Raw genomic sequence first — 19,270 nt, 5'->3', positions numbered from 1 at the left:
TTTATAAACAGTTAATGCCTGTGATTCAATACCTTTATTGAGAAGGTTTTATGTGTTCCAAGTAATCCAGTGTCACATACAACAGTCCTGATTATTTCCATATTTTTCATATACTGCCAAAAGTTTTAAAGCCCAGTTCAAAACAGGAAAGCTGTTATGTCTCTGGATATGCTTGGACAGCTCTCGCCTAGAAACGAGTTTTATGTCCTGGTGCAGCACAAGTAAAGAACATTTATATTTAGATGTGTGTCTAATCTAACAAGTAGTGCAGGAAACTCTGTTTATGGCTTTCTCTCAAGCTTCTGCCCAGTCAGTCATTTAAGATTATTCTTGGACTATTGCTGCAAGGGTTTGTGTTCTTTTCTGAGTCACAATGTCAAAATTAGAAGTAGATATCTCTATGACCTCCCCAGTTCTGATGAGTTCTGTCCATGAACTAGACTAGTTTGAGATTGGAAAGCCATTAATGGTCACAGAAAATTGTTATGTAAATATTTGATTATTTTAAATGCACTTCATGTGGAAAGCAGCAACCTGTGATAGTTCCTTTGCTCATCACTTGGAGTTGTGCAATGTGGTTGCAAAGTTTGATGCAATGTCAAAAGCAGATGATTATAATTTCATTTTCTTTGCCTTTTTGCATCCATCTCTCTGTTAGCTGAGATTTGCATTGTGAGGTCAAAAGCAGTGTGGTTGACACCAAGCAGAAGTAGGAAATATGTAACTAATTGTATGGAGACCAACTCAGCCAACACACTGCCATGAGGTTCTAAGGTTTGACAGATAAATATTGCTTGAACTTAGACATTTATGTGCCCCAGAATTGGTCCTGACTTTGGACTTGATCTAGATCTGACTTTACAAGACTTTACAATAATGCCAGTCATGTATGGGCCCTTCTGGTCAAGGGGATGTTGTTATTCTCCTGGTAAGCCCTTCCTAAGATTTTCCTATATGCCAGAGAGAAAATATATTTATCAATCTAATCAATAAATTACTTGAGCAGTGTGATTTCCTTCATATACTTTCTTCTTTTTCCCAGTGGGATAACAGGTCTTCATGATAATCTGTTTTCTTTGAGCAGATTTGTCCATTCCTCTCCCTGCTGCACAGCTGTAGCCATGGGCTTTTCCTCACTGTCAGCCCAACCTCCCATGGCCAGTCACTGTCCACCTGGATTTTATGGTTTCCATTCTTCTGTCATTAGCTGATGTCCACATTGTTCCCCTGCTTTTGTGGAGGTGCTTTGGAATCCCTCACCTGCAGGTTCCCATCCATGTGGAGTGACAAGGGCCCATCCTCCCCTGCACTGGACAAGCTGTGCTCTCAAGCCACTCAGAATTACCTTGGATGGTTTTACTGCCATATCCCATTGCAAACTGATGCCCATTTTCCTGTTTGCTTTTTTGCCCTAAGAAGTTTTGTTTGATTTTACTGCTTTGCAGGTCTCTCCTTATCATTTCATGTTTGTGTTCTGGATTATTTTTCCCCAGAAAGGCAATGTTATATGTTGAATCCCATTCAATTTCCTGTCATATTTCTGACCTCTTCAGGTCCTTCAGTGTCCTCACTGGGGTTTTAAATGCCTCTTAATTTGTAGCTTTGTTTTTTAGTCCAAATGTAGTTTTACATCACTAGATCCCTGTAGTTAAGTAAACCTGTGTTTGTGTCTGTACATTTTGCAGCACCTCAGTAGATGCTTCTTTTTCTGTGACCAGTCTCACCTGTTTGGTATTCTTCTGTTAGGATTTATTTTATCACTGGTAGCTTTCTGCAGTTCATTTGGAGATCCTGACACGGTTCTTGAAGTGTCTACTGTTGCTTGTTGCATAAGAAAATGTGGATTTCCTTGTGGGAGAAGCAGTTCCCAAAATGCAGCCCTGTTTCTCTTCAATGTGGCTGATTAAATCTCAAAACCTTAATTTCTTTCTGAAAATGCACCTCAGCTAATTTAGTTCCTTAACTAGAAAGATACAGTAATCCACCATCGAAGACCTAAAATGATTTCTAAATAAGTGAAGCTGCCCTTCAGAATGAACAGAAAGTGCTTCTCTGTTCCTTTTTCTATTCAAGGAGTGCTTCTTTCTTCATGAGACACTTCTGCCTTCTAGCTGGTTCTCTTTTCTGCAGCTCTCTTGTAAGCATGTGTTAGGTTTTCTTCTTGTTTCTACTCAGATTTTATTTTGCAGAAGTCCCTTGCTGTGCATCAATAAACTAGTAGCACTTTTTGTCAGTCAAGTGCTGATTGTGTTTGCCTGGGAGTGGAATCTGTCAAGATTGCTTTTCATGTTCACTCTTCCTAAAGGGAAAGTCAACTTCCCCTTAAAGCTGTCTGGAAGGAATTCAAGCAGCTGAGGCTTGTGGTGCCTGTCCTGGAGTACCCAGAGTCAGGAGGGCTGAGGATGGATTGTGATGCCACCTCACATTTCTGCACTTCTGCAGCTCAATGTGCTCATACAGTGGCTAATAAAACTTAGTATTTCAAGAAATAAAAATAAAATTTTCGAAGTGATGCCACTTTAGAAATAAAGTGAAGTCAAACCTGAGTACCTCTGCGTGAGAATGAAATACAGGGGGGCAGCTTTCCTTCCTTTTTTTTTTGTGCCCTCCTCCAGCATTGACAGACTGGGCATCTCACAGTTTGTTCCCTTTGCCCTCCCCCTGGAACAAAGAGCTGAAGGACAATTTATTGGTCCTACAGGCTCTGTTCTTCACAATAAAGCAGGATTTGAAGAAATGATGTATACAGTTAGTTTTCATTGGGTTTCTTTTGTAACCCACAGGATACAGTAAAAGCAAGATGAAGCTTTAAAACATTGAGTTTGCTTAATCATGTCTTATTATAGAGTCAATAACCCTAGAGTCTCATGTATAAAAATGTCACAGTTTTTAGAACAATACATTGTCCATTGTTTGTGCCCAGCAGAAGTCCAGATGATTTGGAGAATCCAAACTGCACTGACACATCTCCCTTTCCTTTTTAGAGGCTTGAGTGGCATTGGTGCCCAAACTCTTAACACATTTTTGTTCATTACTGCAAATACCCACTGTATATCTGAATAAAGTCTCCAGGAGGCTGTTCCTAGGGATCAGTACTACTAAATACCATTTCTGTTTAGAATACTCAGTTGTCTGCAGTCAGTTATCATTGTCCCCTTTTCTGAACTTAACTCAGTTTAACTATTTGGAAGGAATGGGAGTAAGACCCATAGTGTTTGGACCTAGAGGAGCAACATAATCCTATGTTAATATTATATAGATGTGGTTCCTTTCACATCTGCCTGTAGGAATATTTTTTATGTAATAGGAGGTTTTTGGAAAAAAATAAGCAATTATGGGCTTGCATTAGGCAATGTTTAATCATACAGGTCTTACATTTTACATATGTTACCTTGATTAGTCCCTGGGGCTTATGAGCTAGACTTGGAGTAGCAGGGTCTGAGACAGGAAACCCCCAAAACAACCCCATTAGCTGTTTGTAAAAATGCATTTTTTCAAGCTCAAGGGTTTAAGTTGCTGAGGCTGTTCAGCTCCCTCACATTGTCCTTGTGGGGTTTTATGCACCCTGCATTTAAGGAAGAGGCTGTAGATGGTTCAAATTCCAAAAGGAGGGCTAAACCTTTAGTTAAGACATGTGCAACCTTTTGTGTTTAAGCCTTTTTGCTTTGCTATGACAGAATGTATTAAATGGAACAAAAACCTGGCTTAAGGAAATGGTGCAGGCACTGGGTTCTCCAGTGGTGACATGTCTGTTGGCATGAAACAGGGAGCCTTTGTGAGGGATTGGCTGTCACTCCAAATCCCAGCATCGATTCTGTGAGTAACAAGGATTTCCCACTAAAACATTAGTGTTTAACTTAACATTTGAGAGCAGAAAGACACCCTGGATAGACTCTGGTCAAGGCTCAGAGGCACTGGAAAGGAGTGTTGACAGTGAAAATGGAAAACATTGCAATGAGCAATGCTGAGGAGTTACCTGAGCATAAAATGTGAAATTGTCTTTTTCTTTGGATGTCCATTCATTAGTAGCACTAAGTAATTTCAAAAGGATGAATGAATGCAGAGTTCCTGCTGTGGTGGCCTCCACAACCCCCAAATATTTACCAGGATGTTACAGGTAAAGGCAGGTGCATTTCCATCCCTGGTAAAGATGCAGCATCCAGTGAGCCATGCCCAGCTCCTGTTAAACTGCTGCCTGGGCTGGGTTCAGGGCAGAAATCTAGGTTCAGATTCAGGTTGATGTTGCTGTATGCAGTAACTGGTGTGGAAAAGGTGTGAGTTAATGAGGGAAATGCATTGTGTGGTATTGTTCTGGTCAGGTATGAAAGGAGAGCTGGCTGAAAATGGACATCATGGGTACAGAACTTGCTCCATTTTCAGTGCAACACTTCTGGAGGCCATGGAAAAGTTTCTTGGGGTAGTATTCCAGTTAAATCCAAGACACTGTAATGTTGGCCTGGAATAGTCCATCAGAAATAGAAGCAATTATGAACTTCCTTCTGAAAAGAGCAGATAAATCCTTTGTTGGATTTACCACAGATTTATTCTACTACTTAAACTTTGTGTGACATGAAATATTTGCTTCACAAAGTGGAATTCTCACTCTGTGTGCCCAGTGCACAGTATTTAGCTGTTAACTCAAAGGAATGCAGCTAGACAGGGAGAAAGTTTTATGTCTTCTGGAAATACTTGTATTTCTAGAGCCTGCATGTTCTAATTATCTTCTATTTCATCCAAAGCTTTAGGACACAAAGGCTGAAAAGTAAAAGGAACACTTCTTAGCGTTTTGCACGTTTTCTGGCAATAGTGGTTTTTAGATCACAGCATCTCTGCTGAAGTATATTTGTCTTGGTGTATTCTGTGTAACATTTGCCTTGGGTGGAAACAATTCCAGATAGCTGCAAATTTAATTAGTCTGCACTGGTGCGTCCTAGAATAGAAATTGAGAGAAATTCCAATTTGGAAAAGAAAAAAAATTGTACTTGTGCATGACCATCAACAGAACCAACTAAAAAGTCATCGAAGATTGGGCCATAAAGTATTTGCAGTTCCAATTCACAAATCTGCCTGCTCAGAATGAGGTGGGGTAAGTTGGGAGCATCTGCCCACCAGGAAGGAACAAAGGCTTTATTCAAGGCAGCCGTGTCTGCTGGAATGTACTGGGGACAGGCTGTGGTCAGTGTCACTGAGAAACATCTCATACACATTCTGTGCGTTTCCATCATCTCTTCTGGCCCTTTTTCTAGGATTTTCACTCCATAAAACTAGCAGGAAAGATGAGACTGGTGTGTAGTGCAGTAGGAGTGTAGGGTTATGTACTTCTTTATTTGTAAGGCACAATGGCAGGAGCTGCTCAGCAGTGAGTGGCTGTGTGACCTGCTGGCCCGAGACTGCTGTGCTGCTGCCACAGGGGTGAAGTCTGCTCCAGCAGGTCTGGGGCAGCTTCTTGGCAACTCTTAATACTGATGAGGGTAAGCATGGATATTCTGTGTGCTGAAGAATGAGTCCACAGGCACCTTCTATTTCCTGAGCAACCACTGAGAGTCCTCGGGGGTTTCCATGTATGTATTTGCTTTTCTTGTGCTGGTTTGGAATACTCTTTCCTTGTGCTTTTGCCTTGAGATCACATTACAGGTTTCTTACATCCTTAGTTTGTGATCTTGCCCTGGTTTCAGCTAGGATAGAGCTAAATTTTTCTTGGTAGCTGTTACAGTGCTGTGTTTTGGATTTGGAATGAGAATGGTGTCAGGAGTGGGATCAAGAAGTGCCCTTTATTTACAACAGGAATAAAGCTTTGAGTAGAGAGTGTCTGAGCATACCCAGAGGTGGATTTTTTTCATCCTCAGACCAAGTATAAAGATGTACGAAATGCCCATTTTAGACAAAGTAAAAATCTTCTCTCCCTACTGTATATCTAGTAATTTTGTGTCCTAATAGAATTTCTTGCTACATCATAAATATCAGATTCTATGAGGTTACTCTATGTGTTTAAAGTGGTGGAAATATTAAACTGTGTGTCTGTTTGCACTGATGGGTTATATTTTCAAACAAAGAGATCCAGCATTTCTTTAAAACTAATACCACTTTTAAGCAGTGTTTTAAGACAGCTTAGTCAAGGTTCAGATTTATGTAGCAATTACAGGCTTGCCTGAAAGCAGGAGAGCTCGAGGTGCTGCTCAGGTGCAGCCGGGCTGTTTACCTGCAGACTTTCCCCTTTGTCATTAACGCCAGGTTTTGTGTTCAGTCCCAGGCCAGAGCGATAGATGGGAGCCCAGGGCCTGCTGGGATGGGGTTTTACACTTGTGCTGTCCTTTTGCCCTTCCCCTGAACTCTTTTCATTTCAGTCATGAGCAAACAGTCAGTGCCTGAACTAACAACCCCGCAATCCTCCAAAGCACGCTCCTTACAGTACCAAACAAAGGGAGGCCCGCGTGGGCCGGCCCAGGCCAAGGAATGCAGCTTCGGGGTTCTGCTCCATAAATTTAACCAGCACGACAAAAAGGAGATAATATGAGCCTTCGTGATGATCTGAAAGGGGGAGGTTTGTGTCCCATTGATTGCGGTCTGGCGCAGCGCCAGCCCCGAGCCTGACCGACAGTTGAACCATATCGTTAAGGCGTGTAATACAGCTCGAGTCTTGTACAGCAGCCAATGAGTACATATCCAGAGGGCAAAAGTTTATAAAGAGTCGAGGCTGTCCTGTTTAACCCTCTCACACTGCCTGTAATATACACTGCTGCCATTCACAAATAGGCACTTCGCTATTAAAATGTAAACCTTCGACTTTCTGTACTTGGAAAACATACATGTGTGTCTGATTTCTAATGTGCAGCAGATTTATAAAGTGATCGTGGAAAAATATGTAAAACTGATCTTTTTTTTTTAACCCGAAAAAAAAAAAAATCCAACCCACTTTTATTTCAGCACTACTTCATCCATAGTTACTTTTTTGTTCAGAGACGACTTCTGGGTTGTTCTGCAAACTCTTTCATACAGATGGAGCTATTTATTGCCTTGATGTCACCTCATTTAGCATGTGGCTGGTATTTTTATAGATAATTTTTTCACCTAATGTTGCTGTTAACATGTGGAATGCTCTTTATCAGTTTTGTAAGTACAGCCAGTTGATCTGAATTGTTCTTGCAACTGCAAACTTTAAAAATCAAAACAAACCTCGTGAGTAGCTTTTTGTTGGGTGAGGTTTGTGCTAGAGCACTTTGCTGTGCCTGTTGCAGCCTTAGTTGTAGTAACTGAGAAATACAAAAAGAGTGTCAGAAAGAGAAGAAACATCCAGCCATTAAAGTTGATTGACACAGTCCTTCATGCACAGCCAGAGTCACTGTCCCACTGCTGGACAGGACCCCTGATTTGGTTGTGTTTTTCCCCCCGCCCCCGAGTAGATCTGCTTTCCCAGAAAGGCAGGAATACAATGTGGAAACATTTCTGTTAGATTGAAATATTTTACACTTGAAGTAACCATGTTTGCATTTGCTACAACTGGATATTGCTTGACAGGACCATTATAAATGTGACTCCCCATCCATGGCAGTGTCCAAGGCCAGCTTGGACTGGACTTGGAGCAACCTGGGAATGTGTCCCTGCCCATGGCAGGGGCTGGAACAGGATGAGCTTTAAGGGCCCAGTCTGGGAGTCCATGGGCACAGACATAAGAGCAATGCTCCATCTGCCACGGGCCCTGCTGGCAGCAGACAGTGTTTAATATTTTAAACCTTGCCCAGTGCCCTGAGGCTGAGCAGTGTTATGGTCCTGGGCACTTTGGTTTCACTAAGGCATGTTCAGCTCCTGTTCTCAGACAGGTGTTTGCAGGAAATCCCTGCTGAGAACCATCTTTTACATCGAGTCAGAAGGTGAATGGGAGCATTTTTCAACACGTTGGTTCGACAAGAAGCTCTTTAAGGTGACAGCTGCATTCATCCCTGTAATCAGTACAGGAAGAGTCTGGGGGAAATTGGAAGCTGGGATGGCAGTGTTATGTTTTGTCAACTTCTTAAGCTTGATGTTACCAAAGTGCTTGAGAAAGTGTGAGTTTTGCTGCACAGCTGTTACAGGCAGAAGTGGGGCAAGTGCCAGAAGTTGATGCCCTGATTGCAGCTGGGGTCAGTGCCTTGTCTACAGTGCAAGCTCATACACCTTGCCCAGATGCTGGATTTGTAATATGGATTTCATAATTAAGTTGTGTCTTAATTAATCTCTTCTCAATTCCTTTTGAACTCGGAACCCAATGAGGCTATGTACAATTGCAAACCCAGGGAATAATTCTTAATTTTGTTTTGATCTGGTATACAGAAGAAAAGGGAAAGGGGAGAAAAGCTCTATCTCCAGGAAACTGGCAGGAACAACTTCCATGATAAACAGTTGCTCCTTGAGCATGCTGTACTCTCCTAAAGGCATGTCGGGTCAGCTAAAGGTCTGCAGCATCTGAGCTGGGAGATCCCTCCAAAGAGGAGGGACTTGACTGTAAGTGGGAGGTTTTAACCCTAGGCACCATTTATTTGCATGTTTCTGCCTGAAACTAGCATTTTGGGAACATGTTTAACAAGCACAATATATTCCATGCATTTGCTGGAATAAACGGTGCATATGAGCTTCCTCAGATCTGCAGTCAGCAGGGAGCTGTCTGGCTCGTGATTTTACACATTCTTGCATCTAACTGAGACATTCTGATGCCAAATCCAGCACTCAACTGACTGTACCATGTGTGCATTTTAACACACCTTAACAGCATCTGTGTTGGAGCCAGCAGATGAATGCCATGGCAGAGCTTTGCTGGATCTCTGGGATCAGTGACCTGCCTGTTGGGAGCTGCACCCCAAAGTCCAGCACAGGGTGGGAGGCAACTGCACTGACCCCTTGAAACAGAGCACCAGGAGAATCACCAGGGAACAGGGAATCTTCTAGATTGCCACATGTTTTCCTGAAATTAGGCCCAAGGCATTAAATGTTCTCAGGCTCTGACAACTGACACATCAAAAATCTGCTGTCTCTCCCCTTCTGCTTAGTAAATGCAGGGAATATTCCTGCTCATCACATGGGTTCAGCAGATGAAACAAAGTTAAGTGCATCAGTGAGGAAAGAATCAGGGCAATAGTGGATTTTTAGTGCTGTGCAGAGGTGTGATGTGCACTACAGACCCCATTACAAGTGGCACACGTTTGTTTCCATTTGTTATCCATGTGTTCCCAAGCTGTGGCTGCAGAATTGAGTTTGCTGTGACGGCTGAGTTTTCAGCTCACTTTGTAAGGCATACATTGTTCAGCATTTAATTGATTCTGGCACTGCCAAATGTGCTTTGAGCAGTGTCCTCCAGTCATGTCTGTGGCACAAGCACCATCCTCATTCTGCATTTCATGGAAATCGTGTGCATGGCATGGTGATCCTCAGGGAAGGCTGCAGGTCCAAGTCAGTCTAGAACTCAAGCAAGTGGACCAGGTATTTTAGTTGTGTATTTCATGGTAGAAGATAAAGGTTATTCCTCCCTTAACTTACCAGATCATGTCACTTTAAATGTCTGAAATGCACTGAAGTCTCCTCGGACAAAGCACTCCCTGTATTGGGAAGCAGACTTTTTCCAGAGTCAGTAATAGTTAGATTTTATTATTTCTTGAAAATACTAGCAGCTTTTGAATTGTGTCTTACATTACCTGCCATTTTCCTTTGTTTGAATTAATATTATTTTATAATTCTTTCAAGGGGATAAAAATCGTTGCCAGGCTGAAAGTCAGTATGCCAAGCTACAGCCCAGAGCAGGCTTTTGTCACTAAATTTTATGCAAAGCTGAAAAAACCCCAAACTACTTTACAATGGAAACCCTGAATTTTAGCTGTACCAGAACTAGCAAGTTACTGCTTAACTGGGCTGGGATAATGGGGTGGTGAGACTGGACCTTTGCTGTGACAGTTGCTGAAGTTTTGGCAGCAACAACTGAGTCTGGCTAAAGAAAATGATTCCCAGAGAGTTTTGGGGGGAGCCCTGGGGCTGAAGGATCCCTTGGGAGGGAGCCCATGGCCAGGAGCACCCCAGGGTGTGGCCATGGGGCTTGGCTGGCAGGCAGGTGCTGCAGCAGGTCCAGTCTGTGAGGAGCCTGGTCCATTCAGTATTGGTTCCAGGTGCCAGAATTCCATCTCCTTGCACTTAGAGCTGTTCTTTGTGCAGAATTTGGGGTGTGCATGCTCAGGCTGGGTTTCTGAATCTGTGGTTGCTAGTGCTGTTCTCTTACCCAGATGAGAAATTCCCCAGATACACTTATTTAATTAAATCCAGTGGTTACTGTGTTGGTCATGGGGTTTTGTCCACGTTGGTTTTTCTCAGAAGTTGCTACATTTCCTAAAGTTGTATCATGATGAATAATTATTCTGGGTGTGATACTGAGGAAACTGAAAGATGTAAATTTGTAAATAATTTCTAAATCATTTTAGAATAGGGATGGTTTGTTTTAACAGACCAACATTTTTTGATATACAGATTTTGAGACCTTCTGAGTTTTACTTTTTAATGTTTTTTAATGTTTTCAGGGTACACTTCAGGGAAATTTTTGAGGTCCAAGAGACCATCAAAGATAAGTAACAGTGGTTGTTCTCAAAACCACTGTGTATTTAATCACATCTCCAGAGCTGATGGTGGGAGCCTGGTGGGGTGGGTCCCTGATTGGGGTGAACATGGAGTGAAGGAACAAGGACAGGTGATTCTGGACAACATGTGGTATCTCTTGGAGAGTTTTCTCAACCTAAGTTGGTCAATAATTATCCCCACTAATACCTGACCACTTCCTTCATCAGGTTGGTGCTGTGTTTGTTACAAAACTTCTGGCTTAAAACCGGCCAGCTGAATCCCAAGGATTCTGTGAACTGCTCAGCAAATGCCAACCAGTTAAGGCTGTGCACTGGTTCCAGTGTGCAGTGCAGTGAGAGCTGCAGTGCTCAGCTGGGAGCAGGGCAGGGCTGCAGTGCTCATCTCAACCTCCCAACACCCTCTCCCAGCCCTCTGTGCCTCTATCCAGCAGCACCATTCCCTGCTGTGCTGGGCAGACGTTAGGGCATTCCTGCCTTGTATTGCTTTTGTGTGCTGATTAAAAAGGAATCAGCAGATCTGCTGAGTGCCTGGCTAATGGAGCCCAGATGTGGGCACTGCTGCCCGCTCTGCTTGACAAATCTGCAGCTTTTGGGATTTCACCAGGGTTGCTTATTATTTACAGAACGTAACTTGAGACAGTAGAACAAATTTTTAGATTAAAAAAATCAAGTGGTGTGGAATGTTATTAGCTGTGCAGCCCAAACAGAGCAGTTTGCCAAGGGGGTGATGGACTAAATCTATGCAGTTCAGGCCCAGCACCAGTGGCTCTGGGTTGGAGAGCTGCTGGCCTTATCACCAAGAAGGCAATGATCTGTTACCACCAGGATCAGTATCTGAGCTTGGAGGGCACAGTGGAGAATGCACTTGTACTCTGAAGTGCTTCTTCCATTTAAAAACAAAACCAAAACATAAAACCTTGGCTCAGAAATTTGCCAAAACTTCAGAAATCCATTTTGGTGCCCAGTGCCTTTGTGGCACTGGTACTTTTTCTCTGACCTGCTTTGAGCCAAACATTAGAAACCAGTGTTCCCTGGGATTAAAAAGCCCTGTTCTATCCCACTATCATTAGGGTAGTCTTGTTTGCAGTGCTTCACATCCCTCTTCTCAAGGAACTACAGAATATTAGAAAGGCTGGCACAGGGGAATGTTTGTCTGAAGGGTGGTTCATGTAAAACCCACTGCATGGTGCAGCTGCTGTGTCCCAGTTATCCAGCCTTCCTGAATGCAAGATGGAAAGTGTCTCAGCAAAACATTCTTGACTGGCCACTGTTAATTAAAACCCACCTAAGGCTGCAGACAGTCACTCTTTGAACTTGTTAGTAGGTGCCATGGAAGATTTAAAAGCCAACAGGGGCTTCTTCGATTAGTAATCTTTTGCCATTTTCCTGCTTTTGGAAGTTAATAAGGACAAGCAGCAAGATGTGAATTATACTGGCTGGAATTCTAATCCAAAATGGTGCATTTGGCTGGGAAATTTGTAACTGCAGTAGCCTGGAAGAGCTGTGAAATACCACGGAGCAGCCCCAGAGTGATGCTGCTGGGAAGGGACAGGCAATGAAGCAGCCTGTAACACAATTCTTCAGGGGCAGGGCGTTCCAGGAGCTTGAAGGAATTCGGAGTATTATTTTTTAACAAAATTCTGCTAAGGGAGGAACCAAGCCTGCAGTTCTGCAGTGCTGTGGCCAGTATCAACCTCTGATGGCTGTCAGCCCACGAATGTGTGTGTGTATTGTCATTTTTAATAGACATACAGAAGGGTAAAGTGTGTTAAACCCTGCTATGGGGACCCTAATTAATGAGGATTTTTCTTCTGTTTTAATTTAACTGCATGTTCCTATTCCCATAACCATAGAATTTGCAGTCTCCTGGCACTGTCCATCGGTGAGAGCTCTCTCAAGGTTTTTGCACTCTTATTTTCTTTAGAGCAGTGAGAAGAAATGGTCAAATCAGTAAAATTGCTGATAAATACATCCCCAAATCTTCAGAGAGTATGTGCTGCTTAGGTCACTTCTTCCTGCTAATTTAACTAATTGCCTTTCATTGTAGACAAAATTCTTCTATTTTTATTATTGTATGGTTCTATGTCTCATAGAAATGTGTGAGTAGACACCAGATCTTCCAGATCCAAGTCTTCCAGGCTCTACATGCTGTGTTTGTGGAGAGCTGGTATTTTGGAAGGCTGTTTATTTCGGAAGGGCTGGAGCTGTGTGTGCAGAGGGGTGTCAGTGGAAGGCTCGGCTGCCCCAGTGATGTGTGTGTGTCTCCTGCTGCAGGACCCAGGCCGAGCGAGTGCGGAAGCCCCGGTGCTGCAGGGGACCCCAGGGGCTCCTGCCCCGATACCTGGAGAGCCAAGCAGAGGGACAGGAGCAGCTCTTCAAACTGACAGACAACATCCAGGATGAGTTGTGAGTACACAGCCACTTACACAGCTACTCTGGCTGCTTCTGTTCTGTTTGCTGCCATCATGTCTTCATGTACCCTGACAATGGCTTCACACGCAGACACGCGTTCAGTTCTGGGCCCTCAGCACTGCAAGGACATGGAGGGGCTGGGGTGTGTCCAGGGAAGGGGCCTGGAGCACCAGGACTGCCTGAGAGAGCTGGGGGAGATCAGCCTGGAGAAAAGGAGGCTCAGGGGGCACCTTCTGCCTCTGCACAGCTCCCTGATAGAAGGGTGCAGCCAGTCAGGCTCTGCTCCCACAGAACAGGGGACAGGAACAAGGGCCAGGATGAGAGGAAATGGCCTGAAGTTGCACCAGGGGAGGTTCAGGTCGGATATTGGGGTAAATTCATTCATGGAAAGTCATAAGGCCCTGGCATGGCTTCCCAGGACAGTGGTGCAGTCACCATCCCTGGAGAGATTTAAAAGCCATGTGGATGTGGCACTTGGGGACATGGATTAGTGTTGGCCTAGGCAGTGCTGGGGGAGCAGTTGGATATGATGGTCTCAGAGGGCTTTTCCAGCTCAAATTATTTTATGATTCTACAGGGGGAATATCAGTTTGTTGATAAAGGATTGGGGTCTAAAGGCAGAATTCATCACTTGCCCAATCTCCACCATAGCTACTGAGCAGCTGTGTCAGGGGAGGGTGTGACAGATGCTGTGTCTGTCACCCATCAGAGCATCTGCCAAGGCAAAGGGTCAGAATTGCTGATGGTGGAGCTGGCAGAGGGAGGTACAGGTTCAGCAGGGTCACTTGGTGTCACCAGTGTCCCTGGGCAGGCTCCATGTGCCACTCCAGGTTCTGCCTGGGGAAGAGATTGCAATCTGCCCCTTCCTTGTGGCCCTGTGAGTTCACATTTGGAGTATCCTGTTTCCATCTCCTTTCAGGATCTTTGTGCCTATTCAGGATGGCTCTTAGGCAGGGAGACTGGAAAGAGCAATTTGTGACCAAAGAAAATCACCAGTGCAGCCCATAGCAGAGCAGTGGCCTTTGTCATCGAGTCATAGTGTTCATTCACTGTGACTCTCACCATTAGGAACATCATTCAGCAGGAACACAGTGTTTCTTGTCATGGAAAATAAGTACAAAATTATGCCTCTGACTTTTATCCTAGTATCATAATCAGAAACACATTTGAAGACCTGATTATTTGCATATTTTCCTTCAGAGTTAAATCCATAAAAGGGGATTTAATACCTTGCTCTACTGTTCTAACTAAATGTTTCCACATTTTTTTCCAGTTAGGCTCGCTGTTTCACTTCTGGAAAATATTGTGTAATTACTTCCTGATGTTGTTAAAAACCCCACAAATTCTCCAGAGGTCTGGTTGCTTCTACTTTGTTCTACTGGATCATGTTTCATTTAATTTTTCATGTTATTAATTTGAGATATTTTTAATAGTGTAGATGTATGGGTTTTAAAAAAAATAAAAATTGTCTCTTGCAGTAGTATCTGAAAAGGTTAAAAATACCCGTTTTAAGAACTAGGCACTGAGAAGAAAGTAACACTTGGCAAGAGCAAAGGTAATGATGCATGACTCAAACTTAGAACAAAATGTAGAGCCTGAACTACAAATTAGCTAATGTTTCTGGGCTTCTCCATTAACTCCCTGACCTCTGTTTCATTCCTCAGAATATATACATGCCACCAGTAAAAGTCTTGTAAGAAGTTCATGCATCATGTGTTGTTCTTACAGAGCAAATGCAACCCTTGGTCAGTGCCCAGGTGCTTCCCCTGGACCTGTGGGCAGCTCTCAGTGCCCATCTCTCCCTGTGGTGTCCTTGGTGGCATCCTGGCCCTCTTGGACCTGGGGCCTCCCTCAAACCCTCGTGTTTGATGTGCCTGTCCAGGGCACCAGGCTGTTCTTCTGCAGCTGCACTGCTGCTCTGGGTTTAAATTAAGTTTTCTGTGACACTTCATAAAAAACGTCACTCTCCATCCTATTTAACTAATTTCAAAGGCAGAACCTTACCCAGAAGTGTTTGAACTCGGATGGAAAACTGCAGAGCAGCTGCTGATTTCCAGAACTCTGTTCATGTTGTCTTTCACCTGGGTTCCTCTAAGCTGAAATCCAGTTTGTTTGACTTAAAGGAACACAGGTTTTTTATTCCCTCCTGGAGCTTCATGCAAGGTTAGAGCTGGGCAAAGCATGTCCCAGGCCCTTTTTAATGAGGCTGGTTGTGCCCTTTTCAGCACTGGCATGGCTCTGGGGGTTGGAGTTGGTGTGTGCACCTTTGCCAGTGTGAGGGGAGTGAGGGCAAGGACACAGCACAGAGGGAAAGGCAAGTCCAGAGAGAGCAGTGTCTTTGAGAGGGCTGGGAATACAGAATTACTGGAGTTATCCTTTTATACCACAAAAACCGTGGCCTGACCTCTTGCCATATTTTTGGCTATTAACATGCCTTTTATAGCTCTGAGTTTATTTGGCTACAGATCAGAGTAGCTTGTGCACAGTGATATTTAACTGGTAGAGCCAAGGGTGCATTTGGAGATGAGGAACTTTTCTGTTTACCAGAAACACAGTTAGTGACATAGGTCACAGATTTCTAAGCCAGTGGAGGATTCTGCAGGCAGCTTTGTATGAGCAGTGGCTCAGAGGGCAGCAATTGGGAACCTGCCTGACAATGCAGAATCCTCCTTTACAGATGCATGTCAACCCTGGGGGCTGTTGGCAGAGCTTTTTTACTCTATTTAGCACTACTCTATTACTCTGCTCAGCTATAATTCCACATTCAAGTTGCTGAATTTTTCAGCATTTAAAAAGCCCCACTAATGAGGTTCATTTCAGTAGTAAATCAGAAGTGGGGGTGAAGCATTTATGTGTTCAACTTCCATTTCACTTTTGCACCTTACAGTTATTCTTTCACACACCAGCCTTTTCAGCCATCATAACTCTCAATATTCCTAACTCACTCTTCTCTCCCTCTTCCTATTCATCACTCAGCCTAATCTCCCTGGGGAAACCTGCTTGCTGCTTAACCTCTCACCCCTTGTTAAACAGCTAATTTCTCTTTTCAGCTACTGATCCTGGCAGCAGGTTCAACTTGTTTTTGGTTTTGAAGGCAGGGAGCAGGGAAGCACAGGAGGGTTACAGGATAGCTCTTGTCATAAATGTCTGCAAACCTTTCATGTACCAGCTCTGGAACTGAAGTTAGTTGCAATTAAGCTTCAGCATTAGGATTTGCAGTGCTCCAGAGCAAGGAAATTACTGTTCCTAAGTCCTTGTCAGAGGACATTTTTATGTGTCCCTGTAATGCCCAAAGCTGGTGGCCAGGCAGGCAGCACTAATATTTGATTTACAGCATGATCTTTTTATAACTAGGTGAGTGTCCTTCATCAGCTCCATTTCTAAACAGTTTAAATTAAATACAGATGAACTGTACATGTTGCACTACTACGTTTTCTGATGGACTTCTGAAGGTCACAGAACAGGTGAAGACACTGGTTAATTTGCTATTTTTAGCTTTAAGCTAATAACGTTTTCTCCTTTGTTGCAGTTTCATCGCCGTGGAGAACATCGACAGGTACTGTGTGCTCATCTCCTCCAAGGCCGTGTATTTCCTCAAGAGTGGGGACTGCATGGACAGGGATTCCATATTCCTGGAGGTCAGGTATGATGACCTGTACCACTGCCTGGTGTCCAAGGACCACGGGAACATGTACATCCAGCTCACCAAGAAGGCTGTGAACACGAGCAGTGGTGTGGCCATGCCAGGCCCCTCCCAGCAGCGGCCCATGGTGAGGAGCTGCCACCCCTTGTGCTCCCCTCCCCAAAGGGTTTTAGTCACAGGCTTTGTTCTGTCAGCACTGGAAACAGCTGCAGCCCAGGTGTCAGTGACTGCAGAAGTGGCTCCCTAAACTCCTGAGAAAGCTGAAGAAAGGAAAAGCCTGAAATATTCTTGCAGGCAGAAAAGTAACAGAAGGAAACATGTACTTACCTGTGAAAGGCTTTTAACTTTACCACATAAATGGAACTTGGGTTCTTTGCTGTCTGTTTAATCTTCTCCCACATGTAGTATTTTTTTACTGTGAGGTCTCTGATGCTGGAACCAATGTTCCTGTTTTGTGCCATTACAGAAGTTGCTCAGGGGCTGTTCTACACAGTCAGTTCACATTCCAAACAGACCAGCCAGATAAAAGGTGGAAGGGAAGGCAAAGGAAATAAGCTCAGATATGGCACAGGGTTCCTGCTCTCACCCTTGAATATCTGTGTGTGTACCTGGTGCTCCCTCACGCTTCTTCCTTGCTCCAGCCTCAGTCCTGAGCAGGAAACTCCACTGCAACCTTTCTGTCCCTTACTTCAAACCTAAAATCTATTCTGTGTTAGCTTACAGCAGGAGCACATTAAGAAAAATCTCCTTTCTTTCTGCAGGTGAAAGTGAAATCGGAAGCTCTGGCAGTAAAGCTGTCCCAAGAAATCAACTATGCAAAGAGCCTTTATTATGAGCAGCAGCTGATGCTGAGACTTAGTGAAAATCAAGAGCAACTCGAGCTGGACTCTTGAAAATATCCACTTCCTCACTGCCAGAAAGAGCTGCAAGTACCAGGCTGGAGCCAGAATTGTGTGACTAGAGAAGGAACAAATATAATTTTAGTATTTAGAGAAAACAAAAGAGGTGGCTTTTCTTTTTTAAGCACTAATTGTATAACAGAGGTGTAGCTGACACAGCTTTGGGTCTGGGAGAAGCCCTGTATTTTGCTAACATGTATATATGTACAAGTGTCCATGTAAATACAACAGGCAGCAGGTTTGGTATAAATATGAGTCTGTTTACTGTGTAAAGAAATTAAAGGAGCTCTACTGAGTCGTACTGCACTACCTGACACAAGCCCTTCTCTCTCTCTGTCTTTTTTTTTCCTTGAAAAAAACTGATTTTCACAGTGCAGGAATGTAGATAAACCTTTAAAAAATAAAATTAAGAATTAATTTCAGCTGTGGTTTGGAGCTTTAACACCATGAATAGAGTGCATTAATGCTGTGATTAGGGGACATGGGTTGGGTTGTTTGCTGGGCTTTTTGTTGTTTTTTCTCTTAACTCACTAATACAGGTAAATACAGGAGACCCAGTCTTGCACTGAAATGTCAGCCTCTTTTTTAACAAAAAAATTGCATTTTGGTAAATAATACAGGGAGGATTCAGTTTTACAGTCACAGCCTGCATCTCAAGGCCCCTTTTCTGACTTGGTTTTGAAGTAGTTGAAGTGAGCAGCCTTGGAAATGGAACCTTTAACTTCAGATCTTCCTTCCCTCAGGTGGAGTAAGGGTGGGGGGAGAGATCAGCTTGCTGGACTTCATATCTTCAAAGTAAACTTCTAAATAATAAAATAACAGGATTTTTTTATTCTGATGTTGTATACCACATCAGTATCTGTCTCATTAACTGTAACCACACTGGAGAGGGAGGAGTGACCCACAGGAACTGGAACCCTCAATGTCACATTTACTCCCTGGAGGTGCCAGGTTTGGGGATGAAGACACAGCTCTCCTTTTGATTCAGTGTAAGTAGGGCTTTAAAAGGTAAAGTAATTTGAAGGTCAAGTCCTTTCATGAAGACACATGAGAATGTTTTGGTGCTGAAGGTTAGAATGAAACCAGTTCTGGGCTCTTGTAAAGTACTGGGCTGCTAAAGGTGGGGAGGGAAAACAAGGAGTAGTTCATTGCTGTGCTGAGCATTTCCAGGGGACTGATGGAGTACCTGGAGTCTGTGACCATCCATGAGGAGATGATGTGCAACCACCAGAGCAGTCACTGAACACACCTGGAGTGCCCTGAGCTCAGAGAGCCATTTGTGTGAAAAAACCTGTCCAGCTTCAAGGTGTAATAGAGAGTAGATGAAACAACACCTCAGCAGGGGCAGGAAGGAAGAACTGTCTCTAACTGGTGAAGAGACTCCACACAGCATGGAAATGACATGTGAGAAAATAACACATGGAAGTGACACCTCTCCATGTCCTCCTCTGCTCTCCTCCCCTTGCCTTGCCTGTTTTCCCAGTCCTCTCATCCCCTTGTCACAACTTGTCAAATCCTTTCCTGTCCTTCCTTTTCTCATCCTTTCCACCTTTCCTCCTCTTTACTGTCCTTCTCCCCCTTTCCCTGCCCTCCCCTTTATTGTCCTGCACTCTCCTCCTGTCCTCTTCTCCCTTGGCCTTTTCCCTGGCCCATGGTTTCATTCCAGTGTTCCTGCAAAGGTGACCAAATCCGGGGCTGTGTCCACACTGCCCCTGTCCCCAGGTCTG

The 19,270-nt window shown here is 43.8% G+C and overlaps 1 protein-coding gene across 5 annotated transcripts in view; it reads left to right on the top strand.

Moving 5' to 3' along the window:
• The window catches only part of VPS13D (vacuolar protein sorting 13 homolog D), a 96,158-nt gene extending 78,193 nt beyond the window's left edge, over nt 1-17,965 (top strand). For all 5 annotated transcript variants that reach the window (XM_088178795.1, XM_088178798.1, XM_088178794.1 and 2 more), the window contains 3 exons: nt 12,864-12,995; nt 16,531-16,771; nt 17,406-17,965. In XM_088178795.1, the coding sequence (XP_088034921.1) occupies nt 12,864-12,995; nt 16,531-16,771; nt 17,406-17,537 (505 nt within the window). In that variant the 3' untranslated portion in view covers nt 17,538-17,965. The remainder of the gene's footprint in view (nt 1-12,863; nt 12,996-16,530; nt 16,772-17,405) is intronic.
• Nucleotides 17,966-19,270: the final 1,305 nt, after the last annotated feature.

This window comes from Sturnus vulgaris, chromosome 25 (assembly GCF_052056855.1).
Source record: "Sturnus vulgaris isolate bStuVul1 chromosome 25, bStuVul1.hap1, whole genome shotgun sequence".
Classification (NCBI taxonomy): Eukaryota; Metazoa; Chordata; class Aves; order Passeriformes; family Sturnidae; genus Sturnus; species Sturnus vulgaris.
The sequence above is the reverse complement of the archived record's forward strand: the minus strand, read 5'-3'. Positions and strand labels throughout refer to the sequence as shown.